The sequence below is a fragment of the Sciurus carolinensis genome, chromosome 17 (assembly GCF_902686445.1).
Source record: "Sciurus carolinensis chromosome 17, mSciCar1.2, whole genome shotgun sequence".
Taxonomy (NCBI): Eukaryota; Metazoa; Chordata; class Mammalia; order Rodentia; family Sciuridae; genus Sciurus; species Sciurus carolinensis.
The window spans coordinates 30,804,672-30,820,046 of record NC_062229.1 but is presented as its reverse complement, the minus strand read 5'-3'; the positions used below and the strand labels follow the sequence as shown (position 1 = coordinate 30,820,046).

At 52.2% G+C, this 15,375-nt stretch overlaps 1 protein-coding gene across 4 annotated transcripts in view; it reads right to left on the bottom strand.

The window, feature by feature from the left end:
* Scn5a (sodium voltage-gated channel alpha subunit 5) overlaps positions 1 to 15,375 on the bottom strand; it is a 97,603-nt gene that overhangs the window by 61,471 nt on the left and 20,757 nt on the right. For all 4 annotated transcript variants that reach the window (XM_047530852.1, XM_047530849.1, XM_047530850.1 and 1 more), the window contains exons 4-6: positions 9,668 to 9,757; positions 8,131 to 8,259; positions 1,535 to 1,626 (exon numbers count right to left, since the gene is read on the bottom strand). In XM_047530852.1, the coding sequence (XP_047386808.1) occupies positions 1,535 to 1,626; positions 8,131 to 8,259; positions 9,668 to 9,757 (311 nt within the window). The remainder of the gene's footprint in view (positions 1 to 1,534; positions 1,627 to 8,130; positions 8,260 to 9,667; positions 9,758 to 15,375) is intronic.

Sequence of the window (15,375 nt, the reverse complement as noted above, 5' to 3'; positions counted from 1 at the left end):
GGGTCAGTGGTCTTTCTCCTTTTCTCCAGGACTGAAATATTTTCCTGTGCAAATCTTTCTTTTAAAATAGACCAGGACATGGCTTTTTGTAATTACTGTGGTTCATCTACTCTGGGGTGGGAGTCCCCTGTGAGGTTCCCTGGGAACCTGGAGGACAGACTGGGAGGCTTCTGAGCACTTAAGTGTGTTCCTATCTTAATGGTGGCCTCACAGGAGTGGCTGAAGGGTGAGTGTCCTACCTGCTACTGGCTCTTGGTAAGAGTCTGGGTCACTCTGAAGGGCCCAGAGGAAGAGGTGAAAGGGCCCTGTGCCCATACCATGGTGGCTTCAGAGACCAGGAGGAACATTCTGAGGCTTAGTGTGAACACAAAATAGTTGGGGGTTCCTCTTACAATATAATTAACCTGACCAGGGAACTCCCAGGGCAGGGACTTCAGAGCAGGGCTTCTGACCCTCTGGGGGCAGTAGCAGATAAACTCTTTGGTAGATCTGGGAACCACCAGTGTTCCAAATCAGAAGTGGATGTGATCATCTAGTTTAACTAATCCTTTCTTGAGCTCTGACCTGCCTGCAGCCACTTTCTTAAAGGAAGAGCCTTCTCTGGTTCTGAGTGTAGGAACATTCAGAGAAGGCTTTGGAAGGAGCCTTTGGGCACTGTCTCTCCAGAGCAAGTTCTTCATAATGGGGATCTTTGTGAGTTTGGCTCTCATTACTCTGGGGAGAGTGAATAAAGACTTGGGGTAAGAGTCCCCTGGGTGGTACTCAACTTCAGCACTAGCATCTCACCCAACTTGGCCCTCAAGACTTGGCCATCTTTCAGTTTCATGAATGAATGGGCACAGTGGTTTCTAGCAAGACCTTCTGGGCTTAGATTTTTGGTGCACAATTGCCAACATCTGTCAAGGAGGATTTCTTCCCGGGTCTACCATGCACGGTTTGCTAAACCTCTACCGCACCATGCAGCGAGGGCTGTTAGACGCCATGGCCCAGTGATGCCTGTCCACAGAGCACACTCCCTTCCACCAAATGGGGCTGAGGTTCCAGCTGTGCACCTGTCACCAGAAGGGGCACAAGGCTGGGAAGGGGCACTCAGCCAAAAAAGACGGTGCCAGGGCTTTCCCTTTTGATCTGGCTGCCGATGTGGATTCCCTCAAACGAGGTCCTTTTGGTTTCCCAAAGGGGATGGACGCTTCAGCCTAAAGCAATGTATGTGCAAGCTTTTAGCTTTGCAAGCAGCTGAGATCAGCTGGAAGAGAAATTCACCCTTTGGAGAAGAGTCTGGGTTCAATGCAGGCCTTGTGGTGGGGTGCTCCGTAGCCCCTGGTGTCTGAGAGTGAGCCAGGCTGGCATGGGCAGCCTGAAGCCCATTCTGAGACTCTGGGGGGACAGGTGCATCCACCGCTTTGAGCTCTGGGAAGAGGTATTCTGGTGACAGGCACATTCACAGGGCCTTCCTGAGGGTCGCCTTGACTCCCAGGTGGTTGGAAAGTCCCAGGCATGTCCCTCCAGCCTTGGCGTTTAACCTGATTTTCACCTGAAATGACTGATATAGTTTTCAGGGCCCGGAGGACTCGGAAGGTGCGTAAGGCTGAGACATTGCCCAGGTCCACAAATTCAGTTGTATATCTGTAACAAGGGAAATTCACACACGAGACAGTGACAACACGCCAATAGAAGACACACGGTCATAGGAGGAGAAGGGTGGGGGAGACAGAGAGAGAGTCACTTGTAGCTGAGATCTGAGAGGCAAACCTGGGCATCTTACCTGGGATAACTGAAATAGTTTTTAGAGCTCTCAGGACTCTGAAAGTTCGAAGAGCCGACAAATTGCCTAGCTTTATATTTTCTGATACATACCTGCAGAATCAAACCACAGTTATTGGGAATTACAAAGCAGAACCTCAGCCTGCCCTCCCCAACCAGCCCTCTCCCTTCTCCCTGTCCCTCAGGGGAGCTGTGGATGGCCTGGGGCCTCCTCTTGGCTTTCTTCCTGATCTTAACTCTCCTGATACTGGACCTGGGCATGGGTGCCTCAAGGATGTCCATACAGCGAGCTCACAGGTGACTCTGTCTGTGACGCTCCCATGAACAACTGGCACTAGGAGGCAACAACTCTGTCCCATTCTCCAAGTCACTAGGGACTGAGATACAAAACTGTGTGACAGGTCTGAGGCTTGGGCCATATCAGAGTGAAGAGGGAAATTGTATCCTGGGAGGTAATATTGGAAGCAAGTGGGTTCCTGGTGCTGATTTTGTTCTGCATCTTCTGCTGTCTGTCATCAGCTTGTGCATGGCTGCTCTGACCCAGGAGACCCTTTGGTCCTGGCTGAGTCACCACAGTGGGGTGGCTAGGTCTCCAAGGCTGCCCACTTCCTGTTTCCAACTATGAATCTCTCTGTGCAAGGAGTGGTCAGGAGGCACTGATGTCACAAGGTGGAGGTGGCATGAGTACTTACTGGAAAAAAGAGTCCCAAGATAGTGACATTGAAGGGAAAGGAGGTTTCCTGACTATCTGTTCTTTAACTACTCAAGGCAATGGACAATCCAAGAAGAGAAAAGAGCAGAGAGGGTCCCTTGGGTGATGTCAGTGCCCCATCATAGGCTCATCCTTGTCTCCACAGGAGTGACATCAGGAGGTGAACAGCTCTCATGGTCTGTCCTGACTGGGTCTGAGTGATGGTCCTCAGGGTTGAGTGGCTGTGGGGCTCCCATCTAGAACCTGGACAGCTGTCCATCTCTGGCTCCAGAGTCATAGGAGGCACTGGTTTCTTGGGGGCAGGAACCTGCCCATGCAGAGTGTGAGGACATGCAGTGCACAAGTCACATGACCAGATGGATGTCTGAGAGGTAGATGGACAGTGTGTGACCAAAGCCATTGGGACAATGGCAAAACTCCAGTGATATTTAACCAAAGGCCTTGCATCCAGGGTGTCTGACATTTAACTGAAGGTGTCCAGTGTTTAACCAAGGACATTGAACTCAGGATGTCTGATGTTTAACCAAGTATTTCTGATCCAGGTGTCTGAATGATGTCAGACCCAGGACACCAGCCCTGTGACACTGGGCAAGTGTCAAGAGTAGCCTGACAGTGTGCACTCATTCTGCCAAACAGCCTGGGCCTCCAGGCCCCTATATTCTACTCAGACACTCTGAATTCCTCTTGAGGCCATTCTTCTTTTGGCAGGGACTCAATGTCCTGGTGTCGCTGGGTCAAGCCCTGACACTAGGCTGACACTAACTTCCTCTTCTACTCGTGGGGCCCATCCATCTTCATAGGGCCCTGTAGATGGGCCTTTCCCTCCTCACTCACATATCCTTACAAAGAGAGGGAGTCAGTAGATACATCCCCAGAGCTTTTCTGCCTCTGGCGACACCAGACCCTTCCTGTGGTGTGGTTTCCATTCCTGGACTCACTTCAGCTTGTAAACTCTGATGTGGCACTCAGACGCAACCCCATCATTCACGGGGGAGCAGAAGTCACCTCCCTTGTCCTGGCCCATGTGTGCCTGTTAATTTGATTCAAATTCCTTCTCAACTTTTGAGAGCCATTCCACGGTCCTCAATGGTGCAGAACCCAAAGCCTCTGTCCCACATTCTTCTTGGAGTCTCTGTCTAGATATGGTGTTGCCAAGGGACTGTGAACTTCAGCATGGAATATTACCAATGCTGCCATCTCACAGAAGCCGTGGTTCAGCCCCCCAGAGGCTGTGGGCTCAGTGTCCTGCTGCTGGTCTACTGGGTGGGGCTTAGTACAGCAGATTCTCTCATTCAGGACACTGGTTTCGAGGCTGCTCCTCTGGTAACGCGGAGTAAGTGGAGCACTGTGCAGGTCAGAGAGGGAACAACCACCCTTGCTTCTCTCCTCCTGCCCGATAGGCCTGGTCAGTCCCCTGGTGTCTCCAGCGAAGACCCTGCCTATCCTTACCTACCTCACTTTTAAGATCCTCAGCACAGACAGTACCTGCCCTCCACTCATCATCTGCCTCCTCAGCAGCTGATGCTGAGCACAGAGAAGCCAGGATCCCCAGGTGACAAGGACGGGCTGGTGCTAGAGCAGGGAGGAACACATCTGTGCTCCTGGCAGGCTTCCAAAGCTGGCCAAGTGGTTGAGAGTGGGAGCTGGGCCTGGTGGTGTGTGTGAGGGAGAGCAGTTGTGTTGGGGGGAGTCTCGAAGGAGAAGGCAGGGCTGGGTGAGGACATCTGGGACCACGTCGATGAGCGGGGACCTGCTGGCTGTTGCACTCTGTCCAAAACTCGGCATCTGGCTGCCTCCCATATTGGGACCCCAGACCCCACTGAGGCCTCTCCTGGGGCCCCTGAATAATGCAGGGCAGGAGAGGTTCTCTGTAGGGCAATAGGGCCAGCTTCAGAGGTGACATGGGTAGGCAGTGTGGGGAGCAGCAAAACCCTCCTCCAAGTCAGTCTACTCCTCTGCTATGGCCAAGCAACTAGCCAGGGACAGACAGCTGGGGTGAGGCTGTGGGCCCTGCCTCAGAGGAAGCAGAGGTGGCGATGAGAACGCTACCCTGTCACACCAGCCCCAGCACAGCGGGAACCTTTTTGGAGGTCAAGAAACCATGAGGAGGGACAGATGCTGCCCCACCCCTGTCTTGAGATGGCGAAACCCACACTGTTAGCAACTGCGGGTGACTGCCTCCCCTCCTCTCTACCCTCCCTCCTTCCCCTCCAGGTTTGGTTTCCATAACAACCCCAGAAGGTGGGAGGCTGTGCTAACTAACAGGTAATGCCCAGCCAAGAGGGGGACCACAGGAAGAGCTCTGGCTGGAGGGTTGCAAGCTGAGTCTGGCAGGCTTCCAAGTACACCCCATTACCCCTAAATTGGGTGGTGAAGGGCATCAGGTTGATACCTGCCCAGAAACATCAGACACAGGGATGCTTCTCCCATCCACCCCTGGCCAGGAGGTAGGACACTTGGTTCTAGTTGCAGCACTGCTGCTGATTCATTTGGGGCAAATGGTAGATTCTTTCTGAGTCTCAGTTTCTCCATCTGTACAATGGAGGGTGGATGGAGAGTTTCATTGAATTGAACTTTTCTGCCACCCAAGACTCCTTTGATCATCCTAGTGCCCTATGGTATGGAACCATTTCATCTGTAACAGAATGCACTTCGGAGGCAGGCATGAGTTGGATTTTGTCAGGCAGAATCACTGTCAACCAAAGCTGTGGGGCCAGTCCAACCAAGAGCACAAAGCTGAAACTCCAATGGGTCCACACAGACTCATGGAGAGTGAGTATTCCCTTGCTGTGAGATGCTCTCCAAGCCTCTGAGGTCTTGTTCTGCTGCCGTGCCTGGTTCCGGTGTAGTGTTTGGCAAGGAAGGTGATTCCTTTACCTGGGGTCTGAGAGTATCTCTGTGGTGACATTACTTTGTTGAGGCTCCAGGATGGTGAGGTAGGAAAGGTTCAGGCAGATACTAATCCCTCTCCTGCTTGAAGCCCCCTTCCTTCTTTGTCACCTGGCCCACAGGGCCCTGTGGATCGCTGCCCCTGGCTCATAGGGCACCCTAGGGCCACAGCCCAGTCTGGCAGTCATACTCCGTCCCCAAGTCAGTGCAGCCTCCCAGCTGTGACACAAGGTTCTCCCTGCTGCAAACCTCAGGCAAGTACCCCATTCTCGCTGATGATCCTGCTTATTTCACGGAGAAAATAGAAGCAATCAGAAGAGAAGTTCCTTCTCTCATCATCAACTCCATCAATATATCTCCATCTCCACCTGAGATTCTGCCTTCCCTAGGCTGAAAGTCAACCTTCCACCTAGGCACTGGATTCTTGCTCTCTCCGGAAGCTCAAGGGCTTTGTTCCTGCAATCTCCACCCCTTGCCTACACTCTCAAATGTCCCCTCTCTAGGGGATAATTTCCATTAGCCTACCTTCTTTTAAATTCCTCCCTTGACCCATATTTCCTTTTGGCTACCATACCATTTTCTGTTGTTTTATAGAAGCCCCATAAAAATGATGTCTATACTTCCATACTTGCCCTCCCCATCTTTCTTGAACCCTCTTTAACCAGGTATGTGTCCTTCCGCTCCACAGGAACCTCTCTTTTCAAGGACTCCAATGACCTTCCTGAACCCAACAGTCCATCCTTAGTCTTCGGCTTCCTCAGCCTCCTCCAGGTGTGCTTCAAGTTGGACCATGGTCCTCAGATGTCTTTCTGGATACCACTCTCTTCTGGTTCTTCTCTGCCTTCACTGGCAGTTCCCTCCAGTCTTCTGCTTGATCTTCTTCTTTCTTGACCTCAAGAAGTTGAAGTGTCCCAGAGTACAGTTCACATGTTCTCTCCTACATAACCTCACCTGGTCCTGTGGCTTTATATACCATCTGGATAGCCATCTCCACCTTGGACCTCTTTCCTGAACTCCAGATGGGAATATCCAGTTGCCCGCTCAATATTGCATCCTGATGCTTCTCAACATATTCCAAACCAGACTTTTGATTCTCTTTTTCCCTCAGTCAGTGACTCCCTTCAATTCTGCATTTCAACAAAGGCTAACACCATCCACCCAGACACTCCAACCAAAGAACAATAGCTTGATCTTCATACTTCATCCAGAATTTGACCAGATCTCCCATTTTCTGGGACTCTGGTCTCAGTCACTCTCCCCTCTCCCTTGGTTACCAAAATAGACTCCTAACTGCCGTGTCCTTTCACCATTCCCCCATCCAGTCTGTGTCCCACACAGTAGCTGGGGTGGACTCTACAGAATGTATATCAGGTCATGGGTCCGCCTGCTCTTATCCTCCAGTAGCACCCATCACTCCTGGCTCTTAATATGACCTATGAGGATGGTGTAACATGTCCCCCATCCCACCATTCTGCAACTTCATCTCCCACTACCCTTTCCTTACTCACTCAGCTCCACCTAAGCCTGGATCTACACTAGGGCAAGCAGCAGTCTTGCCTCAGTTTCCCTACCTGTAAAATAGAGGGCTGGAGTGAACTCACAAACAGCATATCCAGAAACAGAGGTTCTGATGCATTTTCTAAAAACCAGGATCTCCACCAAGCTTGAAAGTGTCCCATCATCAGAGTTCAGCCTCCCTCTTTGCCCTGTCTGTCCCACCACAGATGGCTGAGCTCAGGGTTGCCCATGTCTGGGGTTAAAGACTTTGTCAAGAATAGGTGAATTCAGTGAATCCAAGAATCTCAGAAAGTAGGAGTTAATTGAGCCTCTGATCCCACCAAGCATGACACTGTCCTTTTACATGTGGGGAAATCAAGGGTTTGCCAGGGTAGGAGTAGAACCTTATCAGTTCTTTCCTTGCTGAGATGCGGTGCTCAGCCCTATACCTGCTGAGTCCTCAGCTTGCAGAAAGGGTTGATGGCTGAGCCCTGATCAGGATTTCTGCACGGCAGGGTCATTGACCTGATCGGTTGTCCCATCTAATCCCCGAGACATCCTGGACAGAGCACTGCCCTAACACTGACCCCTCTGCAAAGATCTCCTGGGAAAGGAAGTGAGGCCTCATCTGGGGTTGCAGCAGGCTGGGTCACGATCACTTTTTGGTGAGTTCCCTATGCATCCTTGGCATTAATTTTCTCATTAGCCCCCTCCAGTCTACCTCTCTGGCGAGTGTGAGGATCCACTGGATTGGATCAATGGCCGGGTGCTTTACAGTGTGCCAAAGGCAGGGCCTCTGAATGGAGACAGCAGATGCCCTTGTTCACCTGGCACAAGTGCCTGGGGGTGTCCAGTCACTTCTCAAGGCTCCTTTACTGTAATTTCATTCTTAATCACCTTGGAATCCAGGTCACTGTTCACAGTGGGCCAGGGATTCAGGGCTATAATATTGGTTTCTTTTGGTAGAAAGAGAAGAGGATGCTAAAACAGAATCTTAGTAATGTCCCTTGAGCATGGAGCTGTCGTGGCCCCTAGACATGGAGCCCGACCACTATGGCTGCCTGAGCTATTGTAGATCTGCTTTTCCCCACCAGGATGAGCTGAGGGCCTCTGCCTGTCCTGCTGCCACAGTAGCAAGGCGGGTTGCTCCACAACCTGAGTGCAGAGTTGCAGGAGGACTGCAGTGGGGGATCCTGGGTGGGGGTGAGTGCAGAGCCCACAGTGTGGCCTGGCATGGCACAGCTCGGCACAGCATGCAGGATACTTACGCCATGACAATCACACTGAAGTCCAGCCAGTTCCATGGGTCCCGAAGGAAGGTGAACGCGTGCAGGCAGAAGCCTCGAGCCAGAATCTTGACCAGAGACTCAAAGGTGTAGATGGCAGTGAAGGTATACCTGGGGAGGAGAGGCGAGTCGGGGTTCTCAGGGAGGCTGGAGCCCATAGGCTAGGCTCACCAGGTTCCCCAGGTGGTACGAGTCACAAGCAGTGCCTCACACCAGGGGCTATTGTGTCAGGCTCTGTACAATACCCTGTGGCAGAGCTGAAGTTGGGGACTGCAGCTGTTCCAAATATCTGGCTAACTAATCCATCTTCCCATTTATTTTTTTGAGTGCCGGCTTTGTGTCCAATGAACTTTCCATCTTCTCTCTTGGTTGTCTTGGTATAAGAAGATCCCTATCTATCTCCTCACCCTAGCCCTGGGGGTCCACGTGCACAGGCATATGGCAGCCACCAGTTCTGCACCATGGGACACCATAGACAGGCAGAGTCACGGCCTCTCACCCAGGTATATGGATCTTCAGTAGCTAGCAAAGGGAACCTGTCCACCCTCAACTGCCTACAAAGTAGGTGGGTCCAGCTGTCCACCCTGGACTTGAAGGGTGTTGATGTCCCAGTGTATGAGGCTGGGTGGGAGCTACTCAATCTGCTTGGGGAAACTTGCAGAATCTGCAATGCCTGGATGCTGGGACTGTTTCACAAGGCTAGAATGGGAGAGGACCACATCTCAGGTCTCAGGGCAGCTGGACACAGCCCTGGCACCTTCAGCACATCTTGGTCCTGTGTAAACATGAAGAATAACCTGGCAAGTCACTTTTGTAATGAAGGGTGTTGGACATTCTGCGGGTCTCCTAAGAACAGGAGCCAGGTGCAATAAACTGCAAAGTGTTTAGTCAAATGCTTAGAACCTTCTTAGAAACTTTTCTTCCCTTTAATTTGGGAAGGAAAGGCCAGAAGCACTTTTCTCAAACTGTGCAAATGGTTCTAGAAGGAAGGACTTGAAAAAAGGCAGCAGAATATGGTACTGAAATGGGAACAGCTCTGGCCTTTTCCTGCTGCCATGCTGCCTCACTGCATGACATCAGGCCAGTTACTGCTCCAACTGAGTCTGCTCTTCTGTCAAATGGGGACAGGGCCTGTACTTACACTGTTGGATTGCCAGAGGGTTGAGGGATATGATGTTTACTGTTCTTTTGACAGTGCCCGGCATGTGCTAAGTGCTCAATAAATTACTCTTATTATTTCAGAGGCTTCTCTAATGCCATCAAGTCTTTTTAGGGGTTGACAAGAGAAGCTCCCCACTTTGCCAATCAGGGGAACTTCCTCCCCTGAGGGCATAACTTAAAGCCAGTGCTTGGCAGGATTGGAAAAGGCAAAAGAGGAAGAAAGCTGGTTCAAGCCTGGAGGTGGGGTGAACTTTGGTTCTGAACACAGTCCTCCTCTGGAGTGACTTTAGGGACCATGGCATGGAGTGGAAAGGAAAGGGGTGGGGCCAAGTGGAGGACAGGTGCTGAGGATACTTACTCGACATACTTGGTCCACGGCGGAGGGTCATGCTGGGCCATGAACACGCAGTTGGTCAGGATGGTGCACATGATGAGCATGCTGAAGAGCGTGGCGCGGGGGTCAAGGAAAGCTGTGGACAGAGGGCCAGCCACACCACCACCACCGAGGGTCGTGCCCCTGGGGCTGTCCCTGCCAGCCCCGTGCTGCCAGATCAGTGAGAGAGACTCCACGGGGACACACTGGGGCTGTGACCCATCCATGCCAACGCCTCTCTACTGAGGCTGGTCTCTGACCACTGCCTGGCACTTGTTGCTGGACCCCGTCCTGCTCCACAGCCCCTAGCAGGTACCAGATACTTGACACCACATTTTTGGCAGGGTTCTCTGTAGGGTGCAATATAGAAGAAAGGGAGGAGGATGGCAGATCTCAGACTTCAGAGATTTTACCCAGTTGTGTGAGAGGGAGATGGGTATTTACAAACTGCTTCTTGGGGTGGGAAAGGCCAGTTGGGCAGGGTCGGGCCCTTAGTGCCCTCCCTCACTTCTAGGGGAGCAGCCCAGGTGGGCTTTTGCCTAGGAGCACTCTGCTGCCAAACAACTTACTTCTGGGATCCATAGATCCTGGGGAGCAGAGGATGCTTCCCTGGCTGCTTCCTCCTGCTGTACCTACTCTTCACTCTTGTCCTCTGTTCTGTCTAGAAAACTCCTTCTCAACAGAAAACTCCCAGCTCCCAGCAGCCTGTCCCAACTCCTTGGCCTCAGCACCCCCAGAACATCAGGCATCCCCCTTTTAGCCATCCTCTCTTTGTGGTTGCTCAAGGAATGACGAAGCTCCTGTCTCCCCACCGGAAGGGGAACTCCTCAAATACCAGGATAGTGTCCTGGACATTCTTGTGGGCCCTGGGCCTTATAGCAAAGGCCCCAGGCTTTGTGGAACCCCTAACCCTGGCTGCTGTTTCAGGCTAGACAGGGCTCTTGCCGACCTCCTCCACCCCTCCCTCATCTCTGCAAAACCTGCAGAGGAGCAAGGGGCAGAACCTGGGCCTCATGGGGCTAGGGGACTCTCAGGGGCCTGGCCATGGGCAGGAGCACTAAGCTGGCTTCACGAATCTCCTCCCCAGCCAAGTGGAGAGGTACCTTCCACTCCCTGTGGCTGCCCCCAGGCTCACGACACCATGCCCCAGCCTCAGCCTGGAGCACACAGCTGCCAGAGGCAATTCCCACCGGCAGCCCAGGAGCGGCAGTAATTGAGCTCCAGGGGCTGCCTCTTTCCTCCCTTGCACAGCGCCACTCACCTGGTGGGGCGGCCCCTGCAGACAGTGCTGGGGAGAGGCAGGCAGCCCTCATGGAATCTAACCAGGCAGATGCTCTTCCCACCTCCTGTCCTCCTTCTAGGAGCCCAGGCAATCAGGAAGCCAGCCTCCAGGACCCAGCCTCCAGGGCATAGTGAATTCTCCTATTTCTCATGGGAGCTGATTGGGCTTGGTGAACACCTCTCAGCCAATCAGGGTTGGTCTACAGGAATGCTCAGCTCTGGTGCCCTCAAGGAAGCCCTTGCTTCACCCTGGCTGGAGGGCACCTCTCCAGGCACTGGGGTTCCTCCCTCAATGGGCATCTGCCCAGCTCTCTGCCTGCAAGGGTCTCCATGGCCAGGCCTAGCTCCTCTTCCAGCTTTCAGAGGTGGATCAGAAACTCACCTTAGGACCCTCCTCCCTTACACATGTTCCCGCACCCAGGCCACATTCCAGAGCTCTCCTCACTGGAAAGACAGTCAACAAACTCCTTAACCAGCTTTATTCAGCCCACAGATCCACTGCCAAATGGCCTACTGAGGATCCAGATGATTCCTGAAACAGGTAGGTAACGGTGCCAAGAGCAGATACTTATTGAGCCCTTCCTGGGAGCCGGACTCCGCTCTCTGAGTCCATTAACTAATCTGATTCTCTCAACAACCCTATGACAACCTGTCTCCATTTTAAGAGATGAGAAAACCGAGCGAAAAGGTTAAGTTCCAGTTTACTATTATAGGCAGAATAATGGTCTGCTTAAGGTTGACCACTTCTGAATCACTGGAAACTGTGAATATATATTGCAAAAGTGATTTTGCATATATGATTAAATTAAGGATCTTGAGGTGTAGAGAGATTATCCTAGATGCTCCAGGTGGGTCCAATGTAACCACAAGAGTACTTATAAATGAGGGGAGCAGAGGGGTGAGAGTCTTGTTAAAGACACAACTAACCATTGCTGGCTTGAAGATGGATCGGGGGCAGGTCCTGATCCATGGAATGTGAACAGCCTCAGAGGATGGGGAAAAGCCTAGAAAACAGGTTCTCCCCTAGAGCCACCAGAAAGGAACACAGTCCTACTACTGATCCTTGATTTTAGCTCAGTGAGAACCTCCAGAACTGGGGGTGATGAAGTGTGCTGTTTCAGCCCTCTGGGTTTGTGGCCATCTGTTCCAGCAGCAACAGGAGACTACTGTATACAGTGCAAAGCTGATGGGGGTGGGGCCGGCCCTGAGTCTCACTCTTCCTCCTCCCATTAAGGCCTCACCTCTGAGGCTCCCTCTCTGTACAAGGACACCCAGAGTCACCTGGTCCACTCTCCTGTCTCCGGACTGATGGGCCTGCGTGAATCACATGGCTTCAGGCCCCTCACCTGCCAAGCAGGTATGCTAGTCCTCACCTGGTCTCTGTTGCCCATAGGAAGTACAAACACCAAATGAGGCGAAGGGTTCTATTAAGAGTGAGGAAACTGACAGCGGGAGGGAGGATAAAATGGAGTGTCATTTTAAAGAGCAAACCTCACCTGAGCACGAGTGCCTGGCCCTGTGTGGGAGACCACAGAGTCATTTCCCTGAAAAGTCCCCAAACGGAACGTTATGAGAAACCAGACACAACTCTGGCTGGGCTGGGCAGGGAAGCTTCTGGAGGAAGCTTAGTTAGGTACCAAGGCTGGCCACAACTCCTCCATCAATCAGTCACCCAGCTAGCCCGGGGAAGCAGTGGGGACTGAGGACTGCCAGACCCTCCCTGAGCAGCCGGCTCCTCCCAACTCTAGGTGGCTGCTCACTGCTCTCCTTAGAAAGGAGTCTTTGCCCTTCTGCAAAGAGCAGAATGGTGGATAGGCTGCCCGGGACCAGAGGACTTGGCTGGACACACAGAGGGAAGGGAGAACTCTAGCATGAAGGCTCAGGCGAGAGCTGGGCTCAGAAGCTGGTCCCACGTGGCAATCACAGGAGATGTCTGTCTATCAGGATTTTTTTGGTATGTGTAGTGCTGGGGATTGAACCCCGGGTCTTGTGCCTGCTAATACCATTGAACTACATCCTCAGTCTTCTCAGTTTTGTCTTTTCTAGACCCAGTCATGACTTTGGAGTGAGATGAGGCAGCTTCTCATCCCTCTGCCACTTGACTGCTCAGAATCTTGCCTGGTTTCCTGACCTTGAGAACAGCACTTACACTATTTTCAGTCATTCCTCTGTGTGTGTGTGCATGTGCGTGTGTGTAAAAGGTGTCTTCCTACCTGAACTGAGCCCCTAGTCCATGTGAGTCTGCCCAAACCATCCCGGGTCCCCCATGGAGCCCAGCATGTGGCCAATACCAGACAGATGAGTCAATTGAAAGCCTGGCCAAAGCATACCTGTTTGCACTGCCTGCTAATTTCAGGCCGATGATCAAGCTGGTCCTTTGTGTGGGCAGAGGCAAAGGCCAGCTCTCTAGGTCTGAGCTCAGCTGAACATCTTCAATCCTGTCGTGTCATTGTCCCCAACACCCACTCCCGGTCTCATGATTAAAATACCAGCAAGGACTGCCAGCACTGGTTGTGGGGAATGCCTGAAACTTCAAATCCCAGGGAGTCCAAAGACTTCTAAAGAGAAGGGAATTAACCATGGGGGTATTTTCAAGAGTGTGTGCTATTAAACAAACATGTATGCGGGTGCCCATTGTGCGCGTGCACACACACACACACACACACACACACACGTACGTGGTTTGATGGTCCATTTGAATCTGGTAGAGAAATGTGGGAGGGTTTTGTGAGCAGATTCTGGGCACCCAGGAAAGCAAAACTGCTTCTTGTTGTGAATACGAGGCCTCTCTGAATGTGACTGCTGTGGAATTTGGAGACCAGTAGGTTTCTTTTATTTAATCCCGGCAGGAATACATTTTGCAGGATTATTACAAAAATATGTAAGAAAAAGTAATTCTATGTGCCTTATTTACTTTTTCAGCAACTTCCCAGGGACGTGTTGCAAGTGCAGAGCAGAGAGCAAAGCGAAGGGGAACAGCAGCATGTGGCTAGCCGTACCTCTCTGGGGGCCCCTTGGTTGTTACAGGGAGCAGGTCTCCTCACCAGGCCATGTTCCTGCCCTCTTCTAAATTTGCCTTTGCCCTGCCTGCCCTTTCCAAAGAGCCTGGCATGGAACTTAGCCCATGCAGGGACTCAATAGATGTTCGAGTGAATATAAAAACTTAAGCAGAGTGAAAGTCCACAATTCAAAACATGAAATCTGACTGCTCATGAGAAATGCGCTGTGACTACCAATGGGCACAGGGGTTCTTTTTGGGGGTGATGAAAATCTCCTGTTAATAGGTAATGGTGATGGCTGCATAAACTTATGAATATACTAAAAAAGCACTAAATTGTGTGATTTAATGATACATCGTTTGCTATAGAAACTTAGATTTTAAAAAGGAAATGTGGGAAAAGCTTGTAGATTCCTAGGCCTTGCACTGGTGGTTCTGGTCTGGAAGGGCCTAAGAATCTGCCTTTTGAGCAAACCTCCGTGGTGCCGCTGAGGTGGCCCTCACATACTGGCATTTGGAAGCAACCACCTCAGCAGTATGCTCATGAGGTCCTTGCTAAAACACAGGTTCTGGGGTGGGGCCTGCGATTCAACAATTCCTACAAAATCCCGGTGATGCCGATGCTAATGATCAGTACCGCACCCAGGTGTGCAGCTCTCAAGATGTTAGGGCTCAAGGCGGCAGAGGGGCAAGCCCCACAAATCTGGGTCCCCTTGGTCCCCCAATGCCCACTGAGCCCACTAGATGGTGCTGGTGAGGGCCAACAATGTGCTCTCATCTCCAGGCAGTGGAGGGCCAAGACAGCCACTGGGAACCCAGCACAGGGCCTCCAGGATGCTGATCCCTTCCCTGGGGCAGCTGCCTTGGGGGAGACAGGCCGGCTCAGAGTTCTTAGGATTGGTCTTGCCAGGTACAATCAGCACCGCATAGACTCAGAGTCACTGCTCAATGGACCCGCTGGCTAGGCTGGGGACTCCACCATCCCCACTGCCTCCTTTGCCTGCCCATCTGTCTCCCTGACCTGTCATCGGCCCTGTGGCCCAGCCCAGCTCCTGGCAGGGGCTCTGGGATTGCTGCTGCATCCCTGGGGGTTCTATGGCTGCCAAACAGTGCCGGGTTGGTTAGATACCTGGAGGAGAAGCCCCAGGTGAGAGCTGGAGGATGCTTTCAGGGAGGCCACGCCCTTGGAGTAAGGCCAGAGCCAGGCTGGGAGCACAGAAGGAGCTTGTCTTTCCTGCTGCTCCACTCTCACTCCGCTGTGACCACAGTCTGGCAGGAATGACAGCTATTTGTGTAGCTGCCCTATCACTCTTAAGGGGACTGTAAAATTCCCAAGGGGAATGGCCATTCCAAGAGGAAAGCCGTTGGGGACCTTGGGGAGCTCTGCTGGGCCAGCTTACCAGACCCACCAGCA